Source organism: Ricinus communis, chromosome 10 (genome assembly GCF_019578655.1).
Source record: "Ricinus communis isolate WT05 ecotype wild-type chromosome 10, ASM1957865v1, whole genome shotgun sequence".
Lineage (NCBI taxonomy): Eukaryota > Viridiplantae > Streptophyta > Magnoliopsida > Malpighiales > Euphorbiaceae > Ricinus > Ricinus communis.
Window position 1 is genome coordinate 7,808,861 of NC_063265.1, and position 25,509 is coordinate 7,834,369.

The 25,509-nt window shown below is 34.6% G+C and overlaps 3 protein-coding genes across 4 annotated transcripts; 1 reads left to right on the forward strand and 2 right to left on the reverse strand.

Annotated features, from left to right (window-relative positions):
* Positions 1 to 405: 405 nt before the first annotated feature.
* LOC8267978 (bromodomain-containing protein DDB_G0270170) lies at positions 406 to 5,706 on the reverse strand. 2 transcript variants are annotated; one of them, XM_015726983.3, is made up of 11 exons: positions 4,982 to 5,706; positions 4,568 to 4,847; positions 3,787 to 3,853; positions 3,633 to 3,692; positions 3,472 to 3,550; positions 3,288 to 3,330; positions 3,094 to 3,192; positions 2,880 to 2,948; positions 2,451 to 2,769; positions 1,634 to 1,767; positions 406 to 1,531 (listed from the first exon to the last, which is right to left on the reverse strand). In XM_015726983.3, the coding sequence occupies exons 2-11, from the start codon at positions 4,835 to 4,837 to the stop codon at positions 506 to 508; spliced, it is 2,166 nt and encodes a 721-aa protein (XP_015582469.2). In that variant the 5' UTR covers positions 4,838 to 4,847; positions 4,982 to 5,706; the 3' UTR covers positions 406 to 505. The 2 variants fall into 2 exon arrangements, with proteins under 2 accessions (XP_015582469.2, XP_015582470.2); XM_015726984.3 differs by lacking the exon at positions 4,982 to 5,706 and having other exon boundaries at positions 3,952 to 4,703.
* An 8,522-nt stretch (positions 5,707 to 14,228) lies between these two features.
* On the forward strand, positions 14,229 to 17,802 carry LOC8267979 (E3 ubiquitin-protein ligase Praja-2). Its single transcript, XM_002531768.4, has 2 exons — positions 14,229 to 14,760; positions 15,630 to 17,802. The coding sequence occupies exon 2, from the start codon at positions 15,630 to 15,632 to the stop codon at positions 17,349 to 17,351; it is 1,722 nt and encodes a 573-aa protein (XP_002531814.1). The 5' UTR covers positions 14,229 to 14,760; the 3' UTR covers positions 17,352 to 17,802.
* A 402-nt stretch (positions 17,803 to 18,204) lies between these two features.
* LOC8282610 (protein PIN-LIKES 6) lies at positions 18,205 to 24,956 on the reverse strand. The gene is made up of 11 exons (XM_002531769.4): positions 24,498 to 24,956; positions 23,849 to 24,115; positions 23,647 to 23,726; positions 23,409 to 23,533; positions 23,063 to 23,184; positions 22,425 to 22,610; positions 21,518 to 21,592; positions 19,954 to 20,054; positions 19,297 to 19,349; positions 18,909 to 19,097; positions 18,205 to 18,546 (listed from the first exon to the last, which is right to left on the reverse strand). Exons 2-11 carry the CDS (start codon positions 24,044 to 24,046, stop codon positions 18,425 to 18,427), a joined length of 1,251 nt encoding a protein of 416 aa, XP_002531815.1. The 5' UTR covers positions 24,047 to 24,115; positions 24,498 to 24,956; the 3' UTR covers positions 18,205 to 18,424.
* Positions 24,957 to 25,509: the final 553 nt, after the last annotated feature.

The following is a 25,509-nucleotide window of genomic DNA, read 5'->3' on the forward strand; positions in this document are numbered from 1 at the left end:
TATAATTGAGTAATAAAGTGTATATTTTGTATTACGCCATCAATATTTTAAGCTAAAAACATTACATTATTTTATTTGAAGAATTTCAAAGAAAATAACGTGGAAAGGGGTTGTGTTTACAACTCAAGAATTGTTGGAAGTGGCCCATCAATCTTATTTTCCAACACATATATCAGTTATCAGACATGAAAGCTTTCATCTCTTTATCTTATAATTTAGTAGTCATCACCACTCAATAGGTCTCACCATGCCTACTCCTTTTATAAATCTTTTCTCAAGTTTTTAATTGGCATGTTACCCTTTTGTCATCTTTCTAATTCAACACAAACCTCTGTTTAGAAAAAGAAAAAAAGAAAAGAAAAAAAAAAAACAATATGAAAATTCACCAAAACATTTCCTTGCATCTTTCAGAACCCATGAGAAGCCCTTTCCTAATGCAATAGAATGGCAATATATTAACAAATCTTTTTGAAGACGAGTTTATATATTTTGTCATGTTGATTTCTTACAGCTGAAGCGCATAGTTATTTAGCTGAGTGTCTAAACAGGAATATGGATGGTTCTCGTGGTAAGTCTCACTCAGAAAAGGTCCTTGGCCACCTGAGGTCTGTTGCAAAAATCTATCCTGTCCAAAATAATTCATCTCATCAAGTCTTGTCTTTAAGAAAGGTAGATCAAACATGAACTGGGGAACTAGTGTCAATGTTTGGCTTGATTTCAATGTCCATCCAGTCTCTTGACTCGCACCTTGACCTCGAGTCGCTACCGCTTGGTCATGACCCCTCACATATGGTGAAGTAAGGTTATTTATGGAGCCTATAGTTTGATCACAACCTGATTTGCCATTGGCCGTTGTCTCTAGGGTCCATGAAGGTGACGAGAAGCTGTAATTGTTACTTAACTTGTGTTCTAAGACATTTGGCTGAGACTCCTTGGAAGCTGAATCCAGTAATTGCAGTTTATCATCTCTCTTGCTTTTGTCCACTTTCAGTTGTGCCGACTTCTTTTCATTATTTAACCCAGCCGCTGAAAACTTGAGATTCCTCCCATTCGTGATAGATGAGGGTGAACCAATTTGAATCATACTGTTCTGATTCTGTTGAAAATTGTCACTCCTAGAAACATCTCCAGCTTTCGTATCGCTGCTGCTCCAAGCTTCTTGTCTAATGGCACCAAAGACACTCCTATCGTAACCATGTGATACTACTTCCATTGAACTGCCACGAATTCCCATTCTGTCACCTGAAAAAGCTTTCTCCCCTTTATCAGCATCAAGCATGTCAATTTTGTAACCATTGATTAAATTCTGAGACTTTGTTTCTAAAGTAGTGGGCATCCACTGGCTAAAGCTGAATGTCCCATGGTTCTTGCGGTTTGGAACCGTAGGCCAGTTTGAACCTGAATTAAGATAATTAGCAGCTTCAGGTGACCATCCATTTAGCTTGCGTTTGGCAATCATTTGGGCTGTTGGTCCTAAGTCTTTAACAAACAACATTAAGCTTTGACGATAACTATTATCTTGCTGATCCATCTACAGAAATAAGAAAACCTTGGTCAGCTCTCAGCAGTAACAATAATTCTCACACAAGCATGGATGGAAACAAGAGCGGTTCTAGTGAGAAATATCACTCACATGCATTAGTAATTTTGAGTTACTATAAATTGTAGAAACAATTGAACTTCCGTTGAGGACAGACAAAGAAGAAGATCTATATGTAGAACGTCTGTCTGCTTCAGAAGAACTAGATCCTCTGCCATCTCCACCACCTGTGGACAAAGAATTAATGAAGATGAATAACGCAATTTCGTACTTATGAAAAGCATGCAAGCTCCGTTTTCTTTTCTCTGCTTCCCAATATTGAACGGCTTTATCCATTTATTCACTCAACCCAACTTGGACCTTTGATGTTCCAAGAGAAGAAATGCATTTCATTGCTGGCTCCTTCTACCTTAAGAAAACAGATACATCCTAATATATTTAAGAGTTGAAAAAATTCAAAACCAAAGCACAGCATCTACACAATGCAGAATCCTAGGCACTTGATGTTAGAAACCCTATTATGGTCTCCTATAAAGTCAATGGCAGAATCTGAAATCAAGCATTTTTCTAACGAAGCAGATCCAAACATGAGTTGGTTTCGCAAGGATGAAACTTTTACACCCAAGGTTAGCAAATCCCTTGGATTTAACGAATGTAGGTAATGCATGGTCCTGTCCTTGTGTTTAATGTTCTCTAATAAAGGATTTATATTGAATATATCAGAAAACTAAACAACCAGACCACACAAGCAGAACTCCCTCAAGCCATGAAGCTTTATTTACAATATGTCAAAAGGCAGCTCCTGAAATCCCTAGGTTATCTACAACAAATTTAGGTCAATCTTATGTTTATCCTACTTTTCCCCAGTGTATTTCAGTTTCAGAAAGTCAGACCCTATTTAACATCTTACCAAAAGGCACTTCCTCATCTCTTAGCTCCGATTGAGTAGTAAGACCACTGCCAGAGCACCTGGGTATTAGTCGCATTGCTGTTCTTAAATTTGTTATACTGCTTGCTGAACTGAGCACAGTTGTTCGTGATACATTAAGCATCCCAGTATTTGAGTTAGTGATGAGCTTAGAAGATGAGCTACAAGCTGAACTCTTAGCTTCACATTTGGGCCTTCTACTAGTTCGTCGTCTAGTCCCCGAAAACTCAAATTCAAAATTCTCAGGATCAGTTTTAAGAACATGAAAAACCTTCTTAGCTAGTTCATCAATGGCACGAGCCTGTACAAAAACGATGTATTATTCCATTGACAGTAAGAATAATTAATTATCTTCACAGAGAATTGTAGGAACAGTGCTTTAGAATTTTGACAGGAAATTGAAGATCATACCTGTCTGAAATATATTGTACTGGATGAATTAAAATGCATTGCATTTCTGGATATCAGAAATACGTCATGCTGCATGATAGTTGGCAAACATTTAGTCCGAATTGAAAAAATAGGTGCCTGCTTTTATTAAATGGCAAAGTATGTGGCTCAAACATCAACACTGACATACAAATTTACCTCAGGAACTGAAAACAGATTTGAGAAAGAAGCAAACCTCGAACTGTTCAAGACTATTATACATTCCTTCATGAAGTTTAGCTCTCATGGTCCCAAAATCCATAGGCTCCTTGATGATTTCATAATAATCCTCTACCTTATTCAATGACAAAAAAAAACTTCCAACATAATTAATAAGAAAGGAACACAAAATTAATGATAATGAGAAGCAGACCATTAAACGTACACTACCTCCTGGTTAACTGGTTCTGCAAATATTTCATGAGTATCTCTCCTAAAATGTAAAAATGATTAAAAGGATCAGCACAGAAAATAATGTTTCATCAGGAACTATTAATGTAAATGTTTTTTCTTTTATGCTACAGAACTTCCAGATTATTTTAAGTTATATCAATGCTTTTGAAAGAATAGCCACCTCTGCAGTACGTCAAGTATAAGCTCTAGTATGCGTTTTTTCGGAATCCATGAAACACGTTGCCCAGCAGGTGGTTGATCTGATATACAAGTAGCTAGTCACAAATAAATAATAAACTAAAGATCCAAAAAACACAATTTTAACAAGGATACAGATGCAACCTGGATTGATAACTTGATCCTTGTATTTTTGGTGTTCTTTACTCTGCACAATTGGTTGATCTGATCCAGTAGGGAAACAAATTATCATGTCAGTTTAAGTGAAATTCTAAAGCAGTGATTTACAATGACATCTTGCATGTTGCAAAAGGTAGACCAGTAGTTATCTGAAGATCTTCAGGGCTCACTTGTCTGCCATCCTGCTCATCACTTGACTTGGGATCCTGAAACCAAACTCACAGAAACAATGAAAATCATCTGCATGAATCCTAGGAGCTGGAGGGAACATATAAAGCAAGTGAACTAAATCACGAAGAAGTACCAACTGATGATTAGCGCTGTCTAGGAACAAGTAACACATTCTGAAATTTTGTTCCTTGAATCATTAAAGCCTTCTTATCATCATAAGCATGCCAGGCTTTTTGAACTACAGTACACAGATCATACAAACTAACTACCTAGTAAATCTAGAAAAACTAGAATGAACAGAAACTTAAAAAGATGAAGGTAAAAAGGAACTGCTGAAAGAGCTATAATGCATTGAAATTCAAAACTAGGTATAAAAGAATGTAATAGAGTCAACGTCCAGGGTCCTGCTCGACTGATGTCTCCCAAGTAATACCACAACGACAAAATGCAACTGAACAATCACATTCTTTCTACTTTAAATGCCCTCTTTAAACCACTCAACAACCAAAGATCCCAAGATGAGAGTACACTAGGCATAGCCAACTCAATCATTACAATGAACAGGAAAAGAGCAAAAACTGTACACTACATATATCGACAATTACTTCCGCAAACAAACAACTGAAAATTTATTAAGCCAATCATGAAAAGTCAAAGTGAAGAAAAAAGAAAAGGTATGCATATAATTTAGTTAATTAAAAAAGCAAAAAAGCAAAAATAAAAATAAAAATAAAAATAAAAATAAAGACCTCTTGAGCATTGACAAACGCAGCCACATCTTGAAGAGGTCTAAGTTTTCTCTTCTTCTTGCCTCTGGTCCTAGAAGCTGGGCCCGCACCGGTACTCAAACAGGGGCGTTTCTTGAGGTGATCCTTGCCATGTAAAGTAGTATTAGTATTATTGCTGCACCTACTTTGAGCAACAGTAATAAACCTCGATGGCTGAGCTTTCTTAATATTTGCATCCAAAGCAGATATTCGAGGGCTCCTTCTGTGTCCTTCTCTCCATATGTTCCGCATTTGTACTTATCTAACAACAAACAAACAAAACAACAAAACCCACATTCTCATTCTCCATTATTGAAATAATTCCAAAGTCCAAACCTTGGTTTCACATACCCATAACCCCCTTCAAAAAAAAAAAAAAAACTAACAGAAACCCACCTGGACATTCACAAGATTTTCAGTTAAAAAAACATCAAACGCAAGTTTCTTATACACCAAATGAATATAAAAATCAGAAAATGGAAGGTGATTGTTGAGCTTGTAATAAAGAAGAAAGGAAATGGCAAATGTGGGTACAGTACAGCTAGCAATGGGTATAATTTTTCTTCCTTTTTTCTGTTTATGAGAGATTATGAGAGTTACAGGAAAAGGAAAATGCATTAAAAAAAAAAACACCAATTTGATTCCTCTGCTGTTTTGGCGAGTCCTCTGTTTTGATCAGAGGCTTGAAATACTGTTTTAAGAAGTGAAAATGGGGAAAAAAATGGAAAGTTGTAAAAAGCGTGAGGTATGATTAATAACGAACATAAATGGGATAATCTTTGGACAGTAAAGGCACAGATAATTAAGCAGAGAAACTAAAATTATTTAAAAGAAATAAAATTGGAGGATTGTAGTTTATAATTTAGGAAGGTTTCAATTCTGGACAGTGTGTGTAAGAGTAAGACAGATCACAAGCCGACAAGAAACGAATCCGCTATAGGGACCATTCTCTTCACACTTTTTTCTTTTCTTATTAAAAGTTTTAACTAATTAATCAATTTGTCTTTTTAGCTAATTTCCTTATATAATAATGTGTATATGTACTGAACCAATATTTAGGCCCAAACATTACCGTTTTGGTCCGTCGGATCATAATAACATTTTACTGCAGGCACTTTGGGCTTCTGCAAATCAGTAAAATATGCAATAGATTTAAGAATTGATAAAAAGATGTAACAGATTTAAGAAGAATTTTCACAGTGCATCATTGTGTTTTCAATTTTTTTTTTTTTTACAAAAGAATTTTACGGCTATTTTTTTAAAATAATTATTTTTAAAATTTTATCACAAAAAAAACTGAAAGTATATACCTGAATTTTTTAAAAAAATTTATGTTGTTGTAACTTTAGATTTATTTTATATCTTTTATAATTTTTTTTTGAATTTCATCAAAAAAATAATACTAAAAATATATTTAAAAGATATTGAAAATTTATTTATTTTAACTTGTATTATTATGAATTTATCTTTTAAAATTTCGTCTAAAATACTAAAAATATACGTATAGAATACCAATAGGATATGATTTTTAACTTATATTAATGTCAAATCAGTCAAATAAAATATATTTATCATTTTTATTTTATATTTTTATATTTGATATTTCATGAATTGAATGATATTACATATTTTTTTATAGCAACTAGTATATTTTGATGATATAAAAATTATGTTTCAAAAGATATATCATAATATATAAAAAAATATCAAAAATACAGTTTAAAATATGTGAAGGATATAATTAAAATAAATTTTAAAAATATGCTTAAAGGTAACAAAAATATACAAAAAAATTAATAAAATATTAAAAAATACTATAATATAGTTAAAAAAACCATATAAATAAATTAAAACAAATGTAAACAAATTGAAAAAAAAATCATAAAGAAAGGACCATAAAAACAAAAATTTCAACGCCTATAATCATGTAAAAGTCCCTAGATTCAATAATAGGAAAAAAATCTAAATGAGTTAAACTTATTCTTTTATAGATATTATTAAAACTTATTATTTTTATTCTGATATAAATATAGAATAGAAAAGTATAATATTATATTAAATATATAAAATAATAGATAATTAAAATTTTTTAATATAAAAAATATTTAGTTAATATAGAACAAAGGAGAATGTGAAGAAGAAAATTTCATTCATCTTTTTTTAAGAAAGCTAAAATATACTTCTCAATTTTTATAAAAAATGAGCTTTAAGTACCCATTAAATTAAATTATAAACAAAAACTTATTCTTTTCTATATACTATGAGATTTTAATTTTTGCTCTATTAATAATATTTCTAAATTAAATATCAAACATTATAATTGTTAATAACATTCTATTCGAGAGTTGTTTGAATTGTCAGATTTAAAATATAAGATTCTATAAAATCTATAGATTTAATTTAAGTTCATTATCTAGTAAGCAAAAAAATATATAAATCTTAAAAAATTTATCATTTTTTAGAATTTATAATTTTTAGCCTAGTAAGTTGTCACGACCCCACCCGTGGGCCCGTGACCAGCACTAGGGAATGGGTAGGCTTAAGGCCACCGAAACCCGTAGTAAGCCTGACACTCACTGATTTAAACAAATCTCATCTCAAATTAATATTATTAAAGCCACAATTTATCTTAAAGTACATTCTACATAAATACTTGATGCGCGGGAAAAACTAGGCGAGACCTGAAACTCAGAAAATTTACAACTGATACATCTACTATTACTACTGCGGAGAATCTAAGATTTACCAATTTACATACCAAATCAAATACATCACCCGATGATGAAGGAGTTCTTGAATAAGAGTCGCGAGAGGACTAACACGAATCTAAAAAACAGTAAAAAATGAGACTGTCAGTCTCGAGAGTGAGTTAAAATCAAATAATCTGGGGACTATTGCATTCTTCTCAGAAAACATAGATTATTCAAATCAATATATCAACCATGCACGTAAATACAATCCATATTATAATCATACCATAATAAATAAATAAATGAATAAATAAAAATATATTTTTACTTTTACGGGACGAGTGGTTCAGTAGAACCCTAACCCCAAATTCTAACAGCCATTTTGGCTCTCTTAATCCAATAAGACTGGCGCCCCGAGAGCAATGCTCGACCAGAGACCTTACCTCCAATCTGGTCACTTAAGTATCCAAATAAGAAATCTAGTAGCCATTCGGCTCTCTTAATCCAATAAGACTGGCGCCCCGAGAGCAATGCTCGACTAGGGACCTTACCTCCAGTCTGGTCACTTAAGTATCCAAATAAGCCGGCGCCCCGAGAGCAATGCTCGACCAGGGACCTTACTTCCGGCAATTTACACAAATCAGCCCAGAGAGCCATGCTCGACCAGGGCAAACCCATAAAAATCTGATTACATGTCCATGATCATTACCGGTGCACATGCGGTCCTGATGTAACCCATCAGGCGGCATGTTCTACAAGCCACATTTCCCAAATCGAACTCATCACATATAATAAATATCATTGTATAATGAAATCATTCAACCATATCAAAATAACAATTAACAATTAAGAGTAAGACATCAGGCAACTCATGTGGAGAACTGATTATATTTGGTATTATTATAACATTACTATAATAATACTTATATTATCTTCATTAATTAATAATCCAAAGAAATTATTTACATTCGCGATACTAATAACCAAATTAAGCATAAACTTCCAAAATAGCATATTAAAATCAAACTTAGCAATAGTGCAATGATTAAATGACTTTAACTCGCGAATTGGGGCGACCTCCTAGCTCGCTCCGGTGCCTCGGTTGGAGCGAAGTCGAACAGACAGATCATCTAATCACGGAAAATAATTTATCAAAACGCTGAAACAATCGATCATTAATCCTAGGTCTAGACTCTAGATCGCTCTAAGAATCTCGACTCGGAGAATTCTCAGAAATCCGTGAGAACCTCCCTACAATACGAACATTACCCCCCGTAAAAGCGGGTCCAGGACTGCCGGAAAAACACTCCAAATATCCAACAATTTAAACAACGGAGTCGGGTCCCCAATTTCACTATTTCCGACTCACACAACACAAAATCACGAGGGCAGACAATTATTTTTGACTCACAATAGCATCAAATACTCAATATAATCCAATAGACACAATTAAACCAAGAATTTCCAAAATTAACGGGCCAAAGATAATTACTGAGACGCTCGATCGCTCGGTCGACTCGCCTCCGGCCGCCGGAGCTCGATCGACGATCCGAACACACCATCGGACTCTGACGCTGATGGCGATCCCGCTTCGATTTTCCGATCTGACATCCGATCATCCGGAGAGATTTGCGGACGATCTCGGCCATCGATTTGCAAACGAAGCCCGATCGCCACAAAACCGGTGCCAATGCGAAGCTTGAGATGAGAAAAGTCGGGATACATCCTCCGATCATCCATCCTCCGCCGGAGCTCATTGGAAAAGTCGAAAATGCGGCCGCCCCCTACTTTCTCTCCACCGGATCTTCCGTCTCCCGGCCACCACAGCGCTTGTCGCCAAAGAGAGCCTTTGCCGAGAGGAGCCGATCGCCACTCGACTCGGCCAACACCGCCGGAACGGCGCCACGCGATTCCGGAACGGCCGCTCTTTCTTGCTTGCTGCTCTGCGCCGACCGGCCGACGCCATGACCCTCCTTCTTCACGACGCCCACTTTCTCTCTCTCTTTTCTTCTCTTCTTCCCCGATTTTCTTTCCTTCAATATCGACATTTGACCCCTGAACTTTTTCTTATTACAATTTGGTCCCTCAACTTTCTTAATTACTTACAATTTCATCCTACAGAATTCCAATTTAACCCCCAAACTTTCCTTTAGCCTTTCAATTAAGCCCTTAACTAATTAATTTGGGCCAAATCCGAATTATTGAAAATACATAATTACAAAAATACCCCGGACCGACATATTTATTTACAAAAATACCAAGCTCACAAATTTCCATTAAAACTCCATAAAAATAACATTATACTTTCAATCCTTATTCCAAAATAAATTTCCAATTTAGTCCTGACACACAATTAAATTAAATAATCAATTTCCAACTTAAAATTTAATACTACTAATCAATTATAATACCAATTTTCTCAAAATTCTTTTATAAAAACATCCTTTATAATTTCTTCCAAAATTTTTCAATATATAATTTTACTTATATAAATATACATTTGGGAAAATTTTGAATAACCAAAATATAATCATTTCTCAAATAATTTACTTGAATAATTACTCCTTAAAAATCAAACTAATTGGATATGGAAAATGACTCATTTATTTATCTAACATGAACATTCAAAATTTGTATTTAAATAATTCCAATTAAACCGAATAAAAATAAAGCTAAAATTAACTTAAATAAAAACTCATTATTAAATATATAAAAATTTTGGGTGTTACATAAGTGAAGAAATTTAAAATTATTTTAAAGAAATAACAAGTTGCTATGAACTATAGTAATATTTAATTCAAACGATAAAATCTCCAAAAGTCATAGATTTTTGGACAGTAAGTTTTGGTTAAATTCACATATTCTATAATCTCAAATCAGATCTTGTGTAATTTTAATTTTCATTGCAATTTAGAATGTAAACTTGTCTAAATTGTCTTTAATGCTATTTGGTTTATTAAGTTTTTAGTTTGTTTTAGTTTTATTTTATTTAGCTTCTTAATTTTTATTTTATTTTATTAAATATCTATATTTTTATTTTTTACTTTAATTAAAGAACCAATATGATTTTTAATTAAAACAAAAAAATATAGACACTTAATAGAACAAATAAAAATATCATCAAATATAAATATTGTAATACCCGAAAATTTTATTTAATAATTATTTTATTAATAATAATCAATAAATGAGTTTTTATTTAAATTAATTTTACTTTATTTTTTATTTGGTTTAATTTGAAATGATTTAATAAAAATTTTAATGTTAGACAATTAAAGGAGTTATTTTTCTATACCCAATTAGTTTGATTTTTAAGGAGTTCATTAAGTAAATTATTTGAGAAATAAATTATATTTTTGGTCATTCCAAATTTTTCTCAAATGTATATATATATATAAATAAAATTATATATTGGAAGAATTTGTAAATGATGTTTTTATAAAAGAAATTTCTTGGAGAAATTGGTATTTTAATTAGCTAGTGGTATTTAATTTTAAGTTGGAAAATATTTAGCAAATTGATTATTTAAATTAATTGTGTGTTAGGACTAAATTGGAAATTTATTTTGGGATGAGGATTAAAAGTATAATTTTATTATTATAGGGGGGTTTAATGAAAATTTAGAAGTTTGGTATTTTTATAAATAAATATGTCGGCAGGGGTATATATGTAATTATATATTTTTAATAATTCTAATTTGGCCCAAATTAAATGGTTAGGGGCTTAATTGAAAGGCTAAAAAGAAGTTTGGGGGTTAATTAGAAATTTTAAATGGTGAAGTTGTACTAATTAAAAAAGTTAAGGGACCAAAAGGTAAGAAAGAAAACTTCAGGGACTAAATGTCGATATGGAGAAAAAAAAAAGAGGAATCGGGGAGAGAGAGAGAGGGAGACCGGAGGAAGGAGAAGTTGGGGTGCGTCGTCGGTGGCCGACCACTGAGGTCCGCGAGGCGGCTGACGTTGCACACACAGTGGAAAGTGCGAGGAAGAGGCAGCGACTTCCGGGTGCTTTTCCGGCCGTTTCCGGCAGCCTTGTAGACTGATCTTGGTGGCGATCGACTCCTCTCGGAGAGAGCTTCCTTTTAGCGGTGGCGGCGTCGATTTTGGTGGCCGGAGGAGAGAGTTCCGGCGAGGTGATGGTAGCAGCGTTTTTCAGCTTTTCCGGTGAGCTTCGGCGGTGGATGGACGATCGAATGACGTATTCCGACTCTCCTCAGCTCAAGCTTCGCAATGGCACCGGTTTTGTTGCGATCAGACTTCGTTTGCAAATCGACAGTCGAGATTGTCCGTAAATCGCTCTGGATGATTGGGGGTCGGATCAAAAAATCGGAAGTGGGGATCGTTATCAGCGCGTCGTTTCGAGTCCGATGGTGAGTTTGGATCGTCGATTGAATTCCGGCGGCTGGAAGCGAGTCAACCGAGCGATAAAGTGTCTCGGTAATTTTCTCTGGCCGTTGATTTAAGAATTCTTTGATTTAATTTATGCTTATTGATTTGTGTTGAGTATTAGATGATATTTGTGAGTCAAAAATAATAGTTTGTCGGACTACCTGCCGTAGTCGTGATTTTTGTGCTGTGTGGCGGAGTCGGAAAATTAGTGAAGTATTGGGGACCCGACTCCCGTTGTATTAAATTGTTGATTATTTGAAGTATTTTTCTTGCGGGTCTTGGATCCGTTTTACGAAGGGTAAATGTCCGTATTGTAGGGGAGGCTCTGCCCAATTTTCAGTAGAATTTACCTGAGTCGAGATTCTTAGACAGTCAGTCTTAGAAATCTAGACCTAGGATTAATGGTCAATTGTTTTAGCGTTTTGATAAATTGTTTTCCGTGATTAGATAATCCGTTTATTCGGCTCGCTCCAATCGAGGCACCAGAGCAGAGCTAGGAGGTCGCCAGAGCTATGAGTTAAAGTAATATATCTGCTTACGTGTATCATGCATAAATTTTTGATTTGTTATCTTGATTATTTTATTGCAAGTTCAAATTATTTATTTATATATCATTTCTATTATTATTGATTTTATTATTGCATGATGACATGGGATGGAACGACAGTAGAACATATTGGTTTGATGAGTGTACCAGTATAAATCCGTGAATGATGGAAAATGGGTAAAATGGTAAATTTAATAGAAAAGTTTAGGACTTGCCCTGGTCCAGCATCGCTCTCTGGGCTTAGTAGAGTGTGTTTGCCGGAGGTAAGGTCTCTGATCGAGCTTGCTCTTTGGGCGTCGGCTTAGTTGGAAATCAAGGGTTCAGGCTGGAGGTAAGGACCCTGATCGAGCTTGCTCTCTGGGCGCCATACCTGTTGGATTAAGAGAACTGAAAGGCTAAGACAAGTGACTAGATTGGAGGTAAGGTCCATGATCGAGCTTCGCTCTCTGGGCGCCAGTCTTGTTGGAATGAGATTAGTCGGGATATTAGAGTTGAGATTAGTCGAGATGTCAGTAATGAGATTGATCGAGATGTTATGTTAGGATTAGGGTTCTATTGAAGTACTCCGTCCTGTTGTGTGTGAAAATTATTTTATTCAAGCATGACATGACACGTATGTTTTTTTTATGTTTATTTCAAATTAAATAAATGTATTATCGAAGTATATGCAAATGTTTTTGGATATATGATTTTAACTCACTCTTGAAATTGAGAGTCTCAATTTTACTGTTTTTCAGTTCCGTGACTGTTAGTCTTCCCGCGAATCTTATCTAGTAACCCGATTCCTTTATCATCGGGTGATGTATTTGATTTGGTATGTAAATTCTTAGATTCTCCACAATAGAAATAGTAGATATATCAGTTGAAATTTTCTGTAGTTTCGAGTCTCGCCTAATTCTTCTGGCATACCGAATCAGTTATATAAAATTTAACTGTTAAGATAATTGCGGCATCAGTAAAATGACATTGAGATTTATTTAAGTCAGTGAGTGTCAGGCTTACTACGGGATTCGGTGGCCTTACGCCTACTCATTCCCTAGTGCCGATCACGAGCCCTCAGATAGAGTCGTCGTGACAAATGTAATAAATCTTTATTTCATATAAAAATAAAAATACAAGAGTTTAATAAAATAAAATAAAAATTTAGAGAGTTAATAAACTAAAATTAAAAAATTTAAAGACTTAAAAATGCCATTTACTACATATACATATATTATATAATAAGCTTAAATCTAAAAAATTTCAAACATATTTTATATTTAATATATAATTATTCTATATTACTTAATTTTCTACATATATACATTACATTAGTATGTAATTTCTATATTGTTTGAGTCACAGATATTAAAAATGATACAATATAATCTATATATAAGCTAATATCTTCTTTTCTTATTAAATATAATTCTAATCCTAAAACTGTATCCAAAAAAGTTTATAGCTAAATCTCATACAAATAATTAATATTGAATTGATATAATTGCTCTTTCTCATTGAATCTGTTTTAATTGCGCAATTGAAAAGTTTACCTACTATTAATAACTCTATATTTTAACTCATATTAAACTTTAAGTTTATACACATTTCTTTCCTTTGTAATTCGAAAAGAAAATCTTAAATCTAATTGTATGCCTAGAAAAATTATTATTTTTTATATTATATTTTATTATTCTAAAATAAATTTTTATACTTTCAATTTGTCATTTTTTTTATCTAACTTTATTCTTTGTCTCACTAAAATCGCTTTAAATTTGAACTATTTCTGTATTTAAATTCAGATATATTGAATTTAAAATTTAGATATCAAAATTCATTATTTTAAATTTATGTATTTAAGTGGCTAATTTGATTTTATAAAATTATGTGATTATAAGGTATTTGTTCTAAATCCAAATTCATAATAACAAAAGTATGCCAGTAACAATTTTTGTTAAAGAAAAAGCGAGCACCCGATTCCAAAATCTGGCCCACGCCCACTATGCCATCATTGTTGAAGCGCGTCCGAAAGACCAAAGAAACATCAATATATTTATGAAAGGGCACACAAAAAGACGCTTCGTTGAGTGTACGCTGGACCAATTTAGCAACGCGCAGGGAAGCGCGTGATATCATCGTAACCATCTATCGTAGTCTAGATAAAAGAAAAAGCATTTCGGTCGTCGTGAGCGATGCTATATCCGATAAGGCCATACTGTAATTATTATGTAATTTTCTCACGACTTTGCATACCATTGACGAAGATAACTGATTTCTACATTCTTTTATAATGATACCTGCTGCTGACTGAGACCTGAAATACGATTCTCTCTCTTATAAAAAGGCATTTTCTCAACAACCTCATTTTCTGCTGTTATTATTATGGCTGTTGAGATTTCAAGTCTTTTTTTGGGTTGATTGATCGATTTCTTTAGTTGGGTTTATTGCTTAATGTTTGTTGATTTTATCTGGTTTATTTCTATGGGTCCATATAAAGCTTGAACCTTTTGTTTGTTGACGAGTTGGGATTCGTAAAGATCGAAGCTTTTTCCTGATCACAGTGATTTTCTGGTAATTTTTTTGAATCCCTTCGACTTGTTTGCTTTCTGTCATTTTTAAATGTTGTTTGCTGCTATTTGTTTTATGCAATTGGGATTGAGCCTGAAATCTTCTTTGTAACAAGTTAAGCTGGGAAGAGAACTACCAATTGAGTACTATATATGTGATTTGCTTTAGTTTCATGATAGGGATCTTGGGCCACTGTTGGGCATTTTCTGAATGACGTTTAGTACTCGGTTGCCTGGGTCGTTTAGCAACATGGATTTTCATTTTTAGAATGTTCGAATGCAATTGATAGCAACTGGCATTAATTAAGTATTGGATTGAGGATGATCGAATTCTGTAATTACTCTAAAATGTAATATTTCTAGTTTATTTTGTGGAGACTGGTAGCTAATTTTCTTGCTTTTTTTATAATTGATCTGTTTAGTCATAAATATGATTGAAGGCAAATTTATTCTGGTTGTGAAGATTAATAGGTTAACAGTAGCATCAAGCAATCTAGTTTGCTTGATTGGTGCTTTTCCGTGTTTTATCTCGGCATATCCTTTTGAACAATATATCAAATAGTTGTTAGGTTTGCGCGGTGGAGATGTTTGTAGAAGGATTTTCTCTTCCTGGTTGATCCTTTCTTACTGTGTGAAATTTTGTGGAAGTATTTGAGGAGATTGGAAAGCTCTTGCTCTTGTACATTAAGGCTGTTTAGGTTACACTCATTATATTTTATGAATCAAGCTTTTAGTTCTTTAGGAAAATAAAAAGTTTAAAATGGTGGGATTGGAATTGGAATACCCTGGCCAGTAAATATATTTCTGCATCCATGTTATCTTGCACTATTCTGATTTCTTATTTCTTCCTAATTTTCTGCTCTCTATTTTCAGATGGATACATACTCAGAAAGAACCTCACAAGATGTGCCCTTGTCCACTTCTCGTGGTCATGTGGATGGTGGTTTAGTAGTTGAAAATTCTGTTCATCCAGCAGCATGTGTGCTTTGCAGAAGAACTTTTTCACCTGATAATAATGATCTTGAAGCTATCAGTATTTGTGGGGACTGTAAGTTCTTGCTTCTCGAAGATCTGGGGGACTCCACACATGATTCTCTTCGAAGGAGGCGACGTAGAGGAGGAAGAACTAGGTACAACAGTTTTGAGTCTCTCGATAATCTTTTTTCACAACAGTTGTTGCATATGATTAATCTGGTGAGGCAAAACCAGTCCACTGTGCCTGGGCATGAAATTCAATCAGTAGATGGAGATGCTTCTGTTAGGCTGCTGCACCATACAAGCTCCCTTACAACCCCAACTGGTTCTAGAAGATGGCGGAGGGTTCTCTCAGATACTGAAAGTGAGGGTTTTGATAATTTTGATTCTCCTTATGGGGAGAATGAAACAACTCCAAGTGCCAGTTGGTACAGGCACGGTGACAGTGATGCCATTTCATTTAGTGCATATGGAGGGGACTCTGATGTATCTGTAGATGGACATAGTTTCCTAGATACAGATATGTTCTTCCAACCTGAAGAGGGAAGCAATCTTGACAGTGATACTGATATTGATCCAATGCATGCTGGTCTCAACCAGTGGAATTCTGATGATGAAGAAGAGGAAGAAGAAGAATTGGAAGAAGATGACGGTGAATGGGAAGAAGCTGATATTGAGGAAGACACAAATGAACTTGGAGGAGCAGGTCCTCAGCTTCAAAATCTTTTATTTTCAAGTCCAAATGAGAGTAATCATTCTATTAATCGGCGTCAAAGGTTTGATTCTCCTGAATTTGAGAGCCTGATTCGCTGGAGAATCAGGCCAGGTAGGCAAACATATAACAGGGACATCTTTGCTAACTTGGAAGAACCAGAATTACCACAATATGTAGGGAATTCTAGGGATTACCTTGATGCAAGAGGCTTTGAAGAATTGCTTGAACATCTTGCTGAGACAGACAGCTCCAGAAGAGGAGCACCTCCTGCCGCTGTGTCCTTTGTAAATAGCCTCCCTCTTGTGATCGTTAATGAGGAACATGAGAAGCATGATGGTTTAGCCTGTGCAATCTGTAAGGATGTTTTATCCATTGGCACCGAAGTTAACCAACTTCCTTGTTTTCATCTATACCACCCTTCTTGTATTCTGCCGTGGCTGAGTGCCCGAAATTCCTGCCCACTGTGTAGGTTTGAGCTACCAACTGATGATAAAGACTATGAGGAAGGTAAGCGGAGCAATAGCAATAGAATGGGGATACATGAAATTCAGCAGCAGGATGTGAGTGAGGACAGTTCCTCTGATGACTCAGATGGAGCTGAAGCGCATGAAGCTCATGAATTTGACCAAGGTGGAATAGATCAAAGGGAAGTTCTTGATGTGGATCCTGCTGTAAATACCTCTGGAAGAGAAGGAAGTGGAAGGAGATGGTTTTTTCTTGCTGCTGCCCCAATTGTCGGTCTAGTGGGTATTGTCCTTGTGTACTGGTTAGGAAGTCCTCAAAGAAGAGGGCCGACCCATCATTGCGACGTTCCCCAGAGAGGGTTGCATCAAATTCGTGCTCCTGGCTCTTCTGCACCCAGCCAAAGGGGTAACAGAAGCAGGAGATGGTGGTCTTTTTTCTAAGTAATTCCATGCTTGACTGACAGCAGGACTAATCCAGAAGATCTGGTCAGCAAACAGGTGGACATGCAAAGAGTTATAGTAATCATCTTATCATATTAGGTGCTTGTTCTTGGAGTAGCGATTGGAACTAGTTATATCAGAAGTGTGGGAGTTGAATTCACACGGTTCTGGTTCTGGATTTTGCTGTGATAGTCCAAGCTTTTTGTGCTCCTGCGAATTCCTGTGTCAGTAACTGTAATAAAAGTAAAATTAGAATTGGAGAGCCACTATAATGGTGCACCTGCTTGTGTTTTTTGGAATTCTATTTCCCCCCGTTTTGATAGGACGGATAGGGGCTTGGGGTGAGTGATGGCAGTGAATTCTTAAATGATCTGCATCCCATTTATCAATTTTGCTGGCTTGTATTCTGTATTGGTGAAATGATGAAAATATAGGTAGACATTTTTTGCAAGTTGTAGATATTGCTATTGTATTTATTTTGTATATGGTTAACTGGCAATATGATTGCATGACGGTTACTCAGTTTCTGCCTTTGCAGCCCTATCTTTCCTTGGCTATATGAGCATGTATCCAAATCACAATTCCACTTGTTCACATTTACTATTACTAACAGTTGCACAATTTGATTTACTAAACTGAGTTGCACAAATTAACTTCTAAAGCTCTGCTTGGTGTTGCAGTAAAAATCTGTGTTTACGATAAAGTAAAAGTGTTGTGAGCTACTTATGAGTTCAGTTAACTGGAAATCAGTTTTTTAATCACGATTCTTTAGTAAAACCAAAAAGATAAAAGTAAAAGTGTTGGTTTTTTTTCTCACCCAACATGTCAAGAAAATCATAGGAATGGAGAGGAATAAATAATGATGCGGCGACTTGCATATATATATGCAAATATATACATAAATAAGTAACAATGGGCTGTGAAAAATTTCTAGAATGTCTAATGACTGCCAATTGCCAAGCTCAAGCTCTCCCTTTTCAAGAAGCTTTTGAATTTTTACACCAACCTATTTGGCTATTAACACTGACAGTGAAACCAATAACAATGAGGAGGATAGCTCTCTCTCTTTGATTTTAAAACAGTATGTTGAGATAAAGAACAATCCATCCAGCCATCGAGAAAACAGCAAAAATATGAACCCAGAACAGTACTGCAGCAGCCTCTCTTCCACAACCTCTCAGATTGGCCACCGCACCTGAGAATTAGTAAAACAAGTTATCCAGCAACTCTATCCTTTCCCTTTGTATAACACTGCTACATAGTTTAACTCGGAAATTTACACAAAAGCCCAGAAATAACAATACCAATAACTGATTACAAATGAATCACGTTGCTGGTCGTGATTCAAAGGGAAGCTTCAATTCTTACCCCAGTTAAATTTAATTCCAACTCTTTTATGTGCCATAAAACATACAAATTATAACTACTACTATGATTGCCTCCCATGAATGGTTTCAGAAAGAAGAAAAAAAAGTTATGATTTATTTACTGATAGCTTTTAACAAATTTAATTTCAAGATACAAAGATATGTCTGGGAAAATGGAAGAGGATCTCACCTGCAAGGACAGATGTAGGCATTGAATGCTGAAGAAGTAGAACAAAACGAAACATCTTATCACCGGCAGGGAGGAAGCCAAGTTTATCAGCCAACATAACAATGCCAAGTCCAGCAGGAGGAACCAAGAGTAACCGGGCAAAAATAATAGCAGCAGTTGTCCGTAAACCAAGTTTTGAAGTTCCTGGTCCTGCGAGCGAAACCAAGAGCTATCAGTCTAAATTTATTGAGATGTCATTAGAAAAATAAAAGACTGCAAAAAAGTTATAGATTTCTTTATTCAAAGCATTCACTTCTTAACTCAATGGCAAGGCCAAGTAATTTACATATAGCCAATAAGACCACAACTGCAAAATAGTGGGGAGAAATCAAAAGGAAGTTTCACTTACCATCCACAAGGTTGCCTCCCAATGCCAATAAAATACATGGAATCATGGCCTCCCTGGTGATAACACGTAATGAGAGTAAAGATCAAAACTTAAAAGATCGAGTTAAAACTGTATAGAAAATAACAAACTTCGCAAGATCAAAACCTAAGAAATTAACTTACATAGGAACAGTTTCATCATGCACCAGAAAGGAATCTGGCTTATATTTGAACAATATATGTGTCCATGTAGAATGTCCAAAAAGTATTTTAAGCTTTTCATAGATCTTGAAAGATTAAAGACCATTACTTTTCATAGACATTCAAAACTCAGGGATATAAGAAGACATACTACCACGTAATCACATTTTAGAATTGCGCAAAGCAGAACATCAAGCATGCCCGCCGTTTGAAACTTAGGATCACGCTATGAATGCAGTACATGTGCTTCTAATATATCAAGCATTTTAAACCAAATAGGAACTTAAATTAAAACAATTCCGAGCAATATTTTAATTAACTATTACTTCCATCATACTATGTCAATATCTGCAAACAAATACTTGACATGCTCTAATGTACTCAAAAAATCAGGAAAAAATAAAAATACAAACACATTAGCAAGGTCGAGAACCGGAAAAAGTAAGCAACAATTCTGTACATGTGTGGCAAAGCATACCCAAGGATGTTGCAGCTGTCGGTAAAAAAGTAAAGTGGAGCATCAGTTGTAAAGATCAATCGCTTAAAAAATGGTACTGCACCGAGGAACATGGCCAAAATCTGCAATCAAAATTTCTTTAATAAATGAATTGATCTCAACTACAAAACATCTAGAATCTGGCTAGCATAACTCCTGAAACTCAAACTGTTCAATAGGACATGATAAATGGGCTTGGGTAGAAATCATTTCCAAAAGCTAGCTCAAAGGAAGAGCGTGCCCAATCCACTTATATACAATCGCAGACAAAAGGCCAACTCCGATACAATAATAAATGGGCTTGGGTAGAACTCATTCCCAAAAGCTAGCTCAAAGAAAGAGGGTGTACAATCCACTTATATACACTGTAACAGCTCAGTATCCAAGCGATGTGGGATGAATACAACTTCTAACAGGACAAAATTGAGAAGTTTTCATAGAAAGGTGACATCACTCTAGTCTTAAAACTATCAGGACGTAGACAACAAGGAAGATAGCATAGTTATTAAAGGCGCAAGGCGGAGGCGCACACCTGACAGACACAAGGTGCAAAAAAAAAACAATTAAAACTCAAAACACATAATTCATGACAAAAACACATAAAAGTAAACAATAAAGGTTGCTAAATCCAAAACATATAAGGTTCCCAATCCTAGTAATACTAAACTAAAGCAACAATACTTAAAACACTTATCCATTATCAAAGCACAATTAATCGTCATAAAGCTCAATATTTGCCTTCACTATTACCATTGTCATAATCAAATTCCAATTGATCACTTCCAATTTCCTCTTCTCCTTCATATTTTTCCATCATCTTTTTCAAAATCAATTTCACCCTCATCTTAAGTACTAAAGGAGGGTCAACTCTCATATGAGGAGATGCCTTTGTCTTTTTCATTTGCCAAGGCCTAACACTTGAGGAAGACGATATGACATTTTTGCCTCTTTTTCTTTTAATTTGCTTTTGTTATTTTTCTTTTAATCTTTATTTTGTAATTTTTGAGCGAATTCGGTGTAGTAGGGCTAATCATAAGCATTTTTAAACTTAAATTAAATGACCAGATTTTTCCACCACTTTTAGATCAGATAATCAATTCGTTACACGGGCGTGCCTTGAGAGCGCCTCACTTGCAAGCAAGGTGCACCAATGTGCGCCTTTGTGACATTGCCCACCTTTGGCTGGCTAAAGCACAAGGGCATGCGCCTGGTCCGCCTTGCATCTCAAGCACCGCTTTACAGCTATGGAAGATAGGCATTAAACCTAATCACATTTAAGTGAGTGCCTTCGGGCCATATAAGCTGATATTGAATATACAACTCACAGCTTCAACTCAAATTTCGGGCAAACAAGACACCACATCAACATTTCCAGAAGCATCCTCAATATCAGAGAAGAAATAAGTCAAACATTTGATGTCCTAAATCCTATATTAAGATTTCATAGTAACAATTGAGAGTTCATAAACAAAAAGAGTTTAATATCAAGAGTATATTTGGTGCTTTATGCTAAAAACAAGCAAGTCCTTTGCAAACGAAAACTTACAGAAGCAATAATCGGTGGTTGAAGGATTTGCTTGAGCTTCAACTTCTCATATAAGTACATTAGTATTTCTTTGAACTGCAAAAGAATAAAAAAGAATATAAAAAAAAAAAAAAAAGCTGAAGTCTATGGGTGAGAAAATACTAACATGATAGAGCACCAACATTAAGTGAACAAATTTTAACCATCAGAAAAGGTACTAATTTTGGTTCTGCAGTGACTTTGTTTTAATTGACTCTTGTAAATACTGGAAAAGAATTGCTGCAGAGTTGAGACCAGACTATGATATTCATCAGAGTAACATCATTTAATCATACAACAACGCAAACAACAGTAAACACCACCAATTATGCATACTGAAGTTGATTCCGATCTAGAAGTGTGATAACTATACCAACATTAACCCAATCGTCAGAAAAGGTTTTAGTTTTGCTTCTCCAGTGAATAGTTTTAATTGAATCTTGTAAATACTGGAAAAATATTGCTGCAGAGTTGAGACCAAACTGTGATGTTCATCGGAGTAACACCATTTAGTCATACAATGACTCAAACAACAGTAAATACCACCAATGATGCATACTGAAGTTGATTTCAGTCTAGAAGTCTGATCACCATGTTTTCTTAATAGTAAATAAATAAGTTCTTCTGTACACAGATGAGATAAAAACATTCCACCCTAGAACCAGCACAGAAGTTACCACGAAATGACCACATATACGCATATGCATATGCTGTGGAACCACGAGTATACTGTATATATATATACACGGAGTATGTGAAATCTTAAATTAAATTTTTTGGTTTCTTCTTTAACAAATGCACTACACAATTGGCATCTGTAAAGCAGTCAAGTGGATAGACACGTAGAGTTAAACGATGCATATATTCTGTACACATAATTAATTCTCACCTTCCCTTGCTTTGAAGCATCAGAATCTGTTGGTAGATCCTCATGGGTAAGCAGTGGAACTTGCTCTGGAGTACCATCTTTTGGAGTGTCCTTGATAGGAAGATTTCCATCCTCAATGTCAAAGGTACCTTCAGGAGGAGGTGCCAACATATGAAATACATATGTGTATAGGATGATTGCACCAACCTGGCATGCATAAACCAAGACTTATCCGCTCAATACTTAGCACTTAATTACATGTAAGCGTACTTCAGACAGCAATCCAATTCTATTCTACCAATTACATATCTCTTTCTGAAAGAAAACTCTGATTTTTTTTATATATATTTACAGTATACCATATGGAAGCACAGCATATAAGACTAAAGAGTTTAGGTGCCTTCATTTCATCTTTTAGGTATATTGTGTAAGAGAATTTAGCAAAATAAAAGAATATTGAATTAGAATTAGAAGAAACCCTAAACAGATTTCAGAGGAGAAACCAAAACTATCTGTTATTAAGTTATTAGAAGTATATATATGCTTATTTATCAGAGGAGATGACTCCATGTAAGCCCTAACAAAAGTAAGATATAGTTTCCAAGTTCAATTGCAATGCACAAGCAATAACAATTCAATAGAAGATGTAGAAGGCTCACCCATTGGCCAAATGAGATATAAGCAGTCCCGTCTGTGCTGCATGTTTCTGAGTCACCAAAAGGGTTGGATGTATCTCTACATAAAGCTGCAATAAGTACAAGTGGCACATTTCCAATGTTTCCTGCATTCAATTTTAATGCCATCATAAATCAAAGAGCTTTGAATTGTGTAAGCACCACCACATCAGAGGCACAAAATAAAGGATATTGAGTGCTCGGTATATGTAAAAATTGAAATGCCTACTGCATATTATTTAATAAACAGCAGAGCATTACATGAACCGATCATCACAAGAAAATAAATGTGGAAATATTTGATATCGAAATTCCAGGTGGAGTAGCTCACCTATTCCAATTTGAACGATAGTAAGCTTGAAAAACGGGTATGGGGGCCTAACAACATAAGCAACAACTAAACCTATTATTGAACCTGATATGGAGCCCAGAACAACATTCACGGGTATAAACCACCTGCAGTACAATAGTATTCTCTTACTCTCAAGATTTATAACCATTTGACTGAAATAGAAAGAAAAAAAAGTAGCAGGAGAATTTATTTAAAAAAAAAAAAATCTAATAGTTACCACTCCATCATTTTCCTTAAAGTAACAGCTTGCCCAAGTTGGGAGAATATCAAACATGGAAGCAAAAGGGAAAACACCAACTGCATAACAAGGTTAAAGACAATCATTATTACCAAAAACAAAGAGGGAGAGAGATTAAAGAAAAAGGAACTTCACTTTTTTTTAACAGAAAGGAGCTAAATTATTTGATTAAATGATTTACCCCATTTAGTAATTTTCTTCCATTGGCAGGCAAGATGTTAACATACTTAGAGGCCATAAGAAACCCCAAAAAGCACATGGTAAAAACTTTGGCTATAGGTAAAACAGCAATTCTGATAGTCCCAATTAATGACTGTCCTGCTACTTGATTGTCCATGGATACTACTGCTGATAAAAACCTTTCCATGGTGTGCGCCATCTTTAACTACAAACAACCCTAATTTTTCACGCATTCAACCAAGTCCGCATCAACAGCAGACAATCCTCACTGCCCAGAAAAAGAACTGATCAATTCATCATTAATTATTAAAAAAAGGGTCATGATTATTTCAGGAGCAGAGAAAGTTGTACTGGAAATTAAAAGAAAATTACCAAAAAAAACTGTAAACTTAACACAGTAGATCCCAAAAGCCTTTTAACTTGTTAAACTAAAAAAAAATATTTAAAAACTCTTCCTCGATCAGAATTCTTATCTTTATTTATCTGTACAATTCAATATATATAAAAGAAAACAGAAATCTCTCCGAATTGTAAACGGTTTAGTATTAAGATTAAAACAACAATCCAAAAAAGAATAGAACTAGAATATAGAAGAAACGCAAACGACAACAAACAAAAAAAAATTCCATAAACAATGAGCATAAATCAACCTAAATTGAGGAATGATCAAAAGCAAAGACAACCGGACCGGCACCAAATTCACGGGAACTTTCTTGAAAAAAAAAATTGATAGTTCCAGATGAGAACGACCTCTCCAAAAAAAAAAAAAAGAAGAAGTATTTGATTAAAGAAAGAGGCAGAATGATTGTTTATGGGAAAATGGAAATGGAAGAAGCGTTTGGAACGATTCGTTTCACTCTTCTTTCTTCTGCTGCTGCTTCTTCTTTTTTTCTCTCTTCTCTCTCCCGCTTCCCACGGTTTCTGTTAGCTGTTAAGAATCCTTATTTCAGTTACTTTCTTATCGTAATAAATAAACAGAGTAATTTTAAATCTTTAATTTAATTCATTTACTATTATCTTTTTAGTTTTTAAAAAGTAAATCGTTGTTTGCTTTTTTTTTTTTTTGTTTGTTTTTCTTTCTGCGTAATTAAGCTGAGATGGGCATCTACTCGAAGCTGCTTGATGTGTCTCTGTTTTATATATGTAGCGGTTGATGCTGCTTGCTTGAATGATTATCGCAGGGCGCGTGGCTTCACTTGCTTCTTCTACTTGCCAAAAGTTGATTATTATTATTATGGTCATTTGTGATTTATAAGAAAAAGAATAATACAGATTTTTAACGGTCCAAATTAACGCGGACCTTCACCCACTTTCTTAGGAATTTTCCTTTGCCTTCTTTTTGGATTTAAAGGATATGTTCTAAAAATGAGGCACGCCCTTTTAAGAATGTTACTTTTCTGTCCCAAATTATAGTTGCAGATTAAAAATATAAACTCTTAATTAATATCGTTAATTATTTATTTAATATATATTCATAAAAACTGCAATACTGAAGTCTAAAGTCTAAAGTTACTTACATATGGTTATTAAACTAATAACTAAAAAAATAAAAGTGGAAATTCGAAAACATAGCAAAAAAGAAAAACTATTTTTTGAGATGCAGAGAATATAATGTCAAGATCCAATAATCGTAAGACATTGATAATCATCCCTTGCCAAATA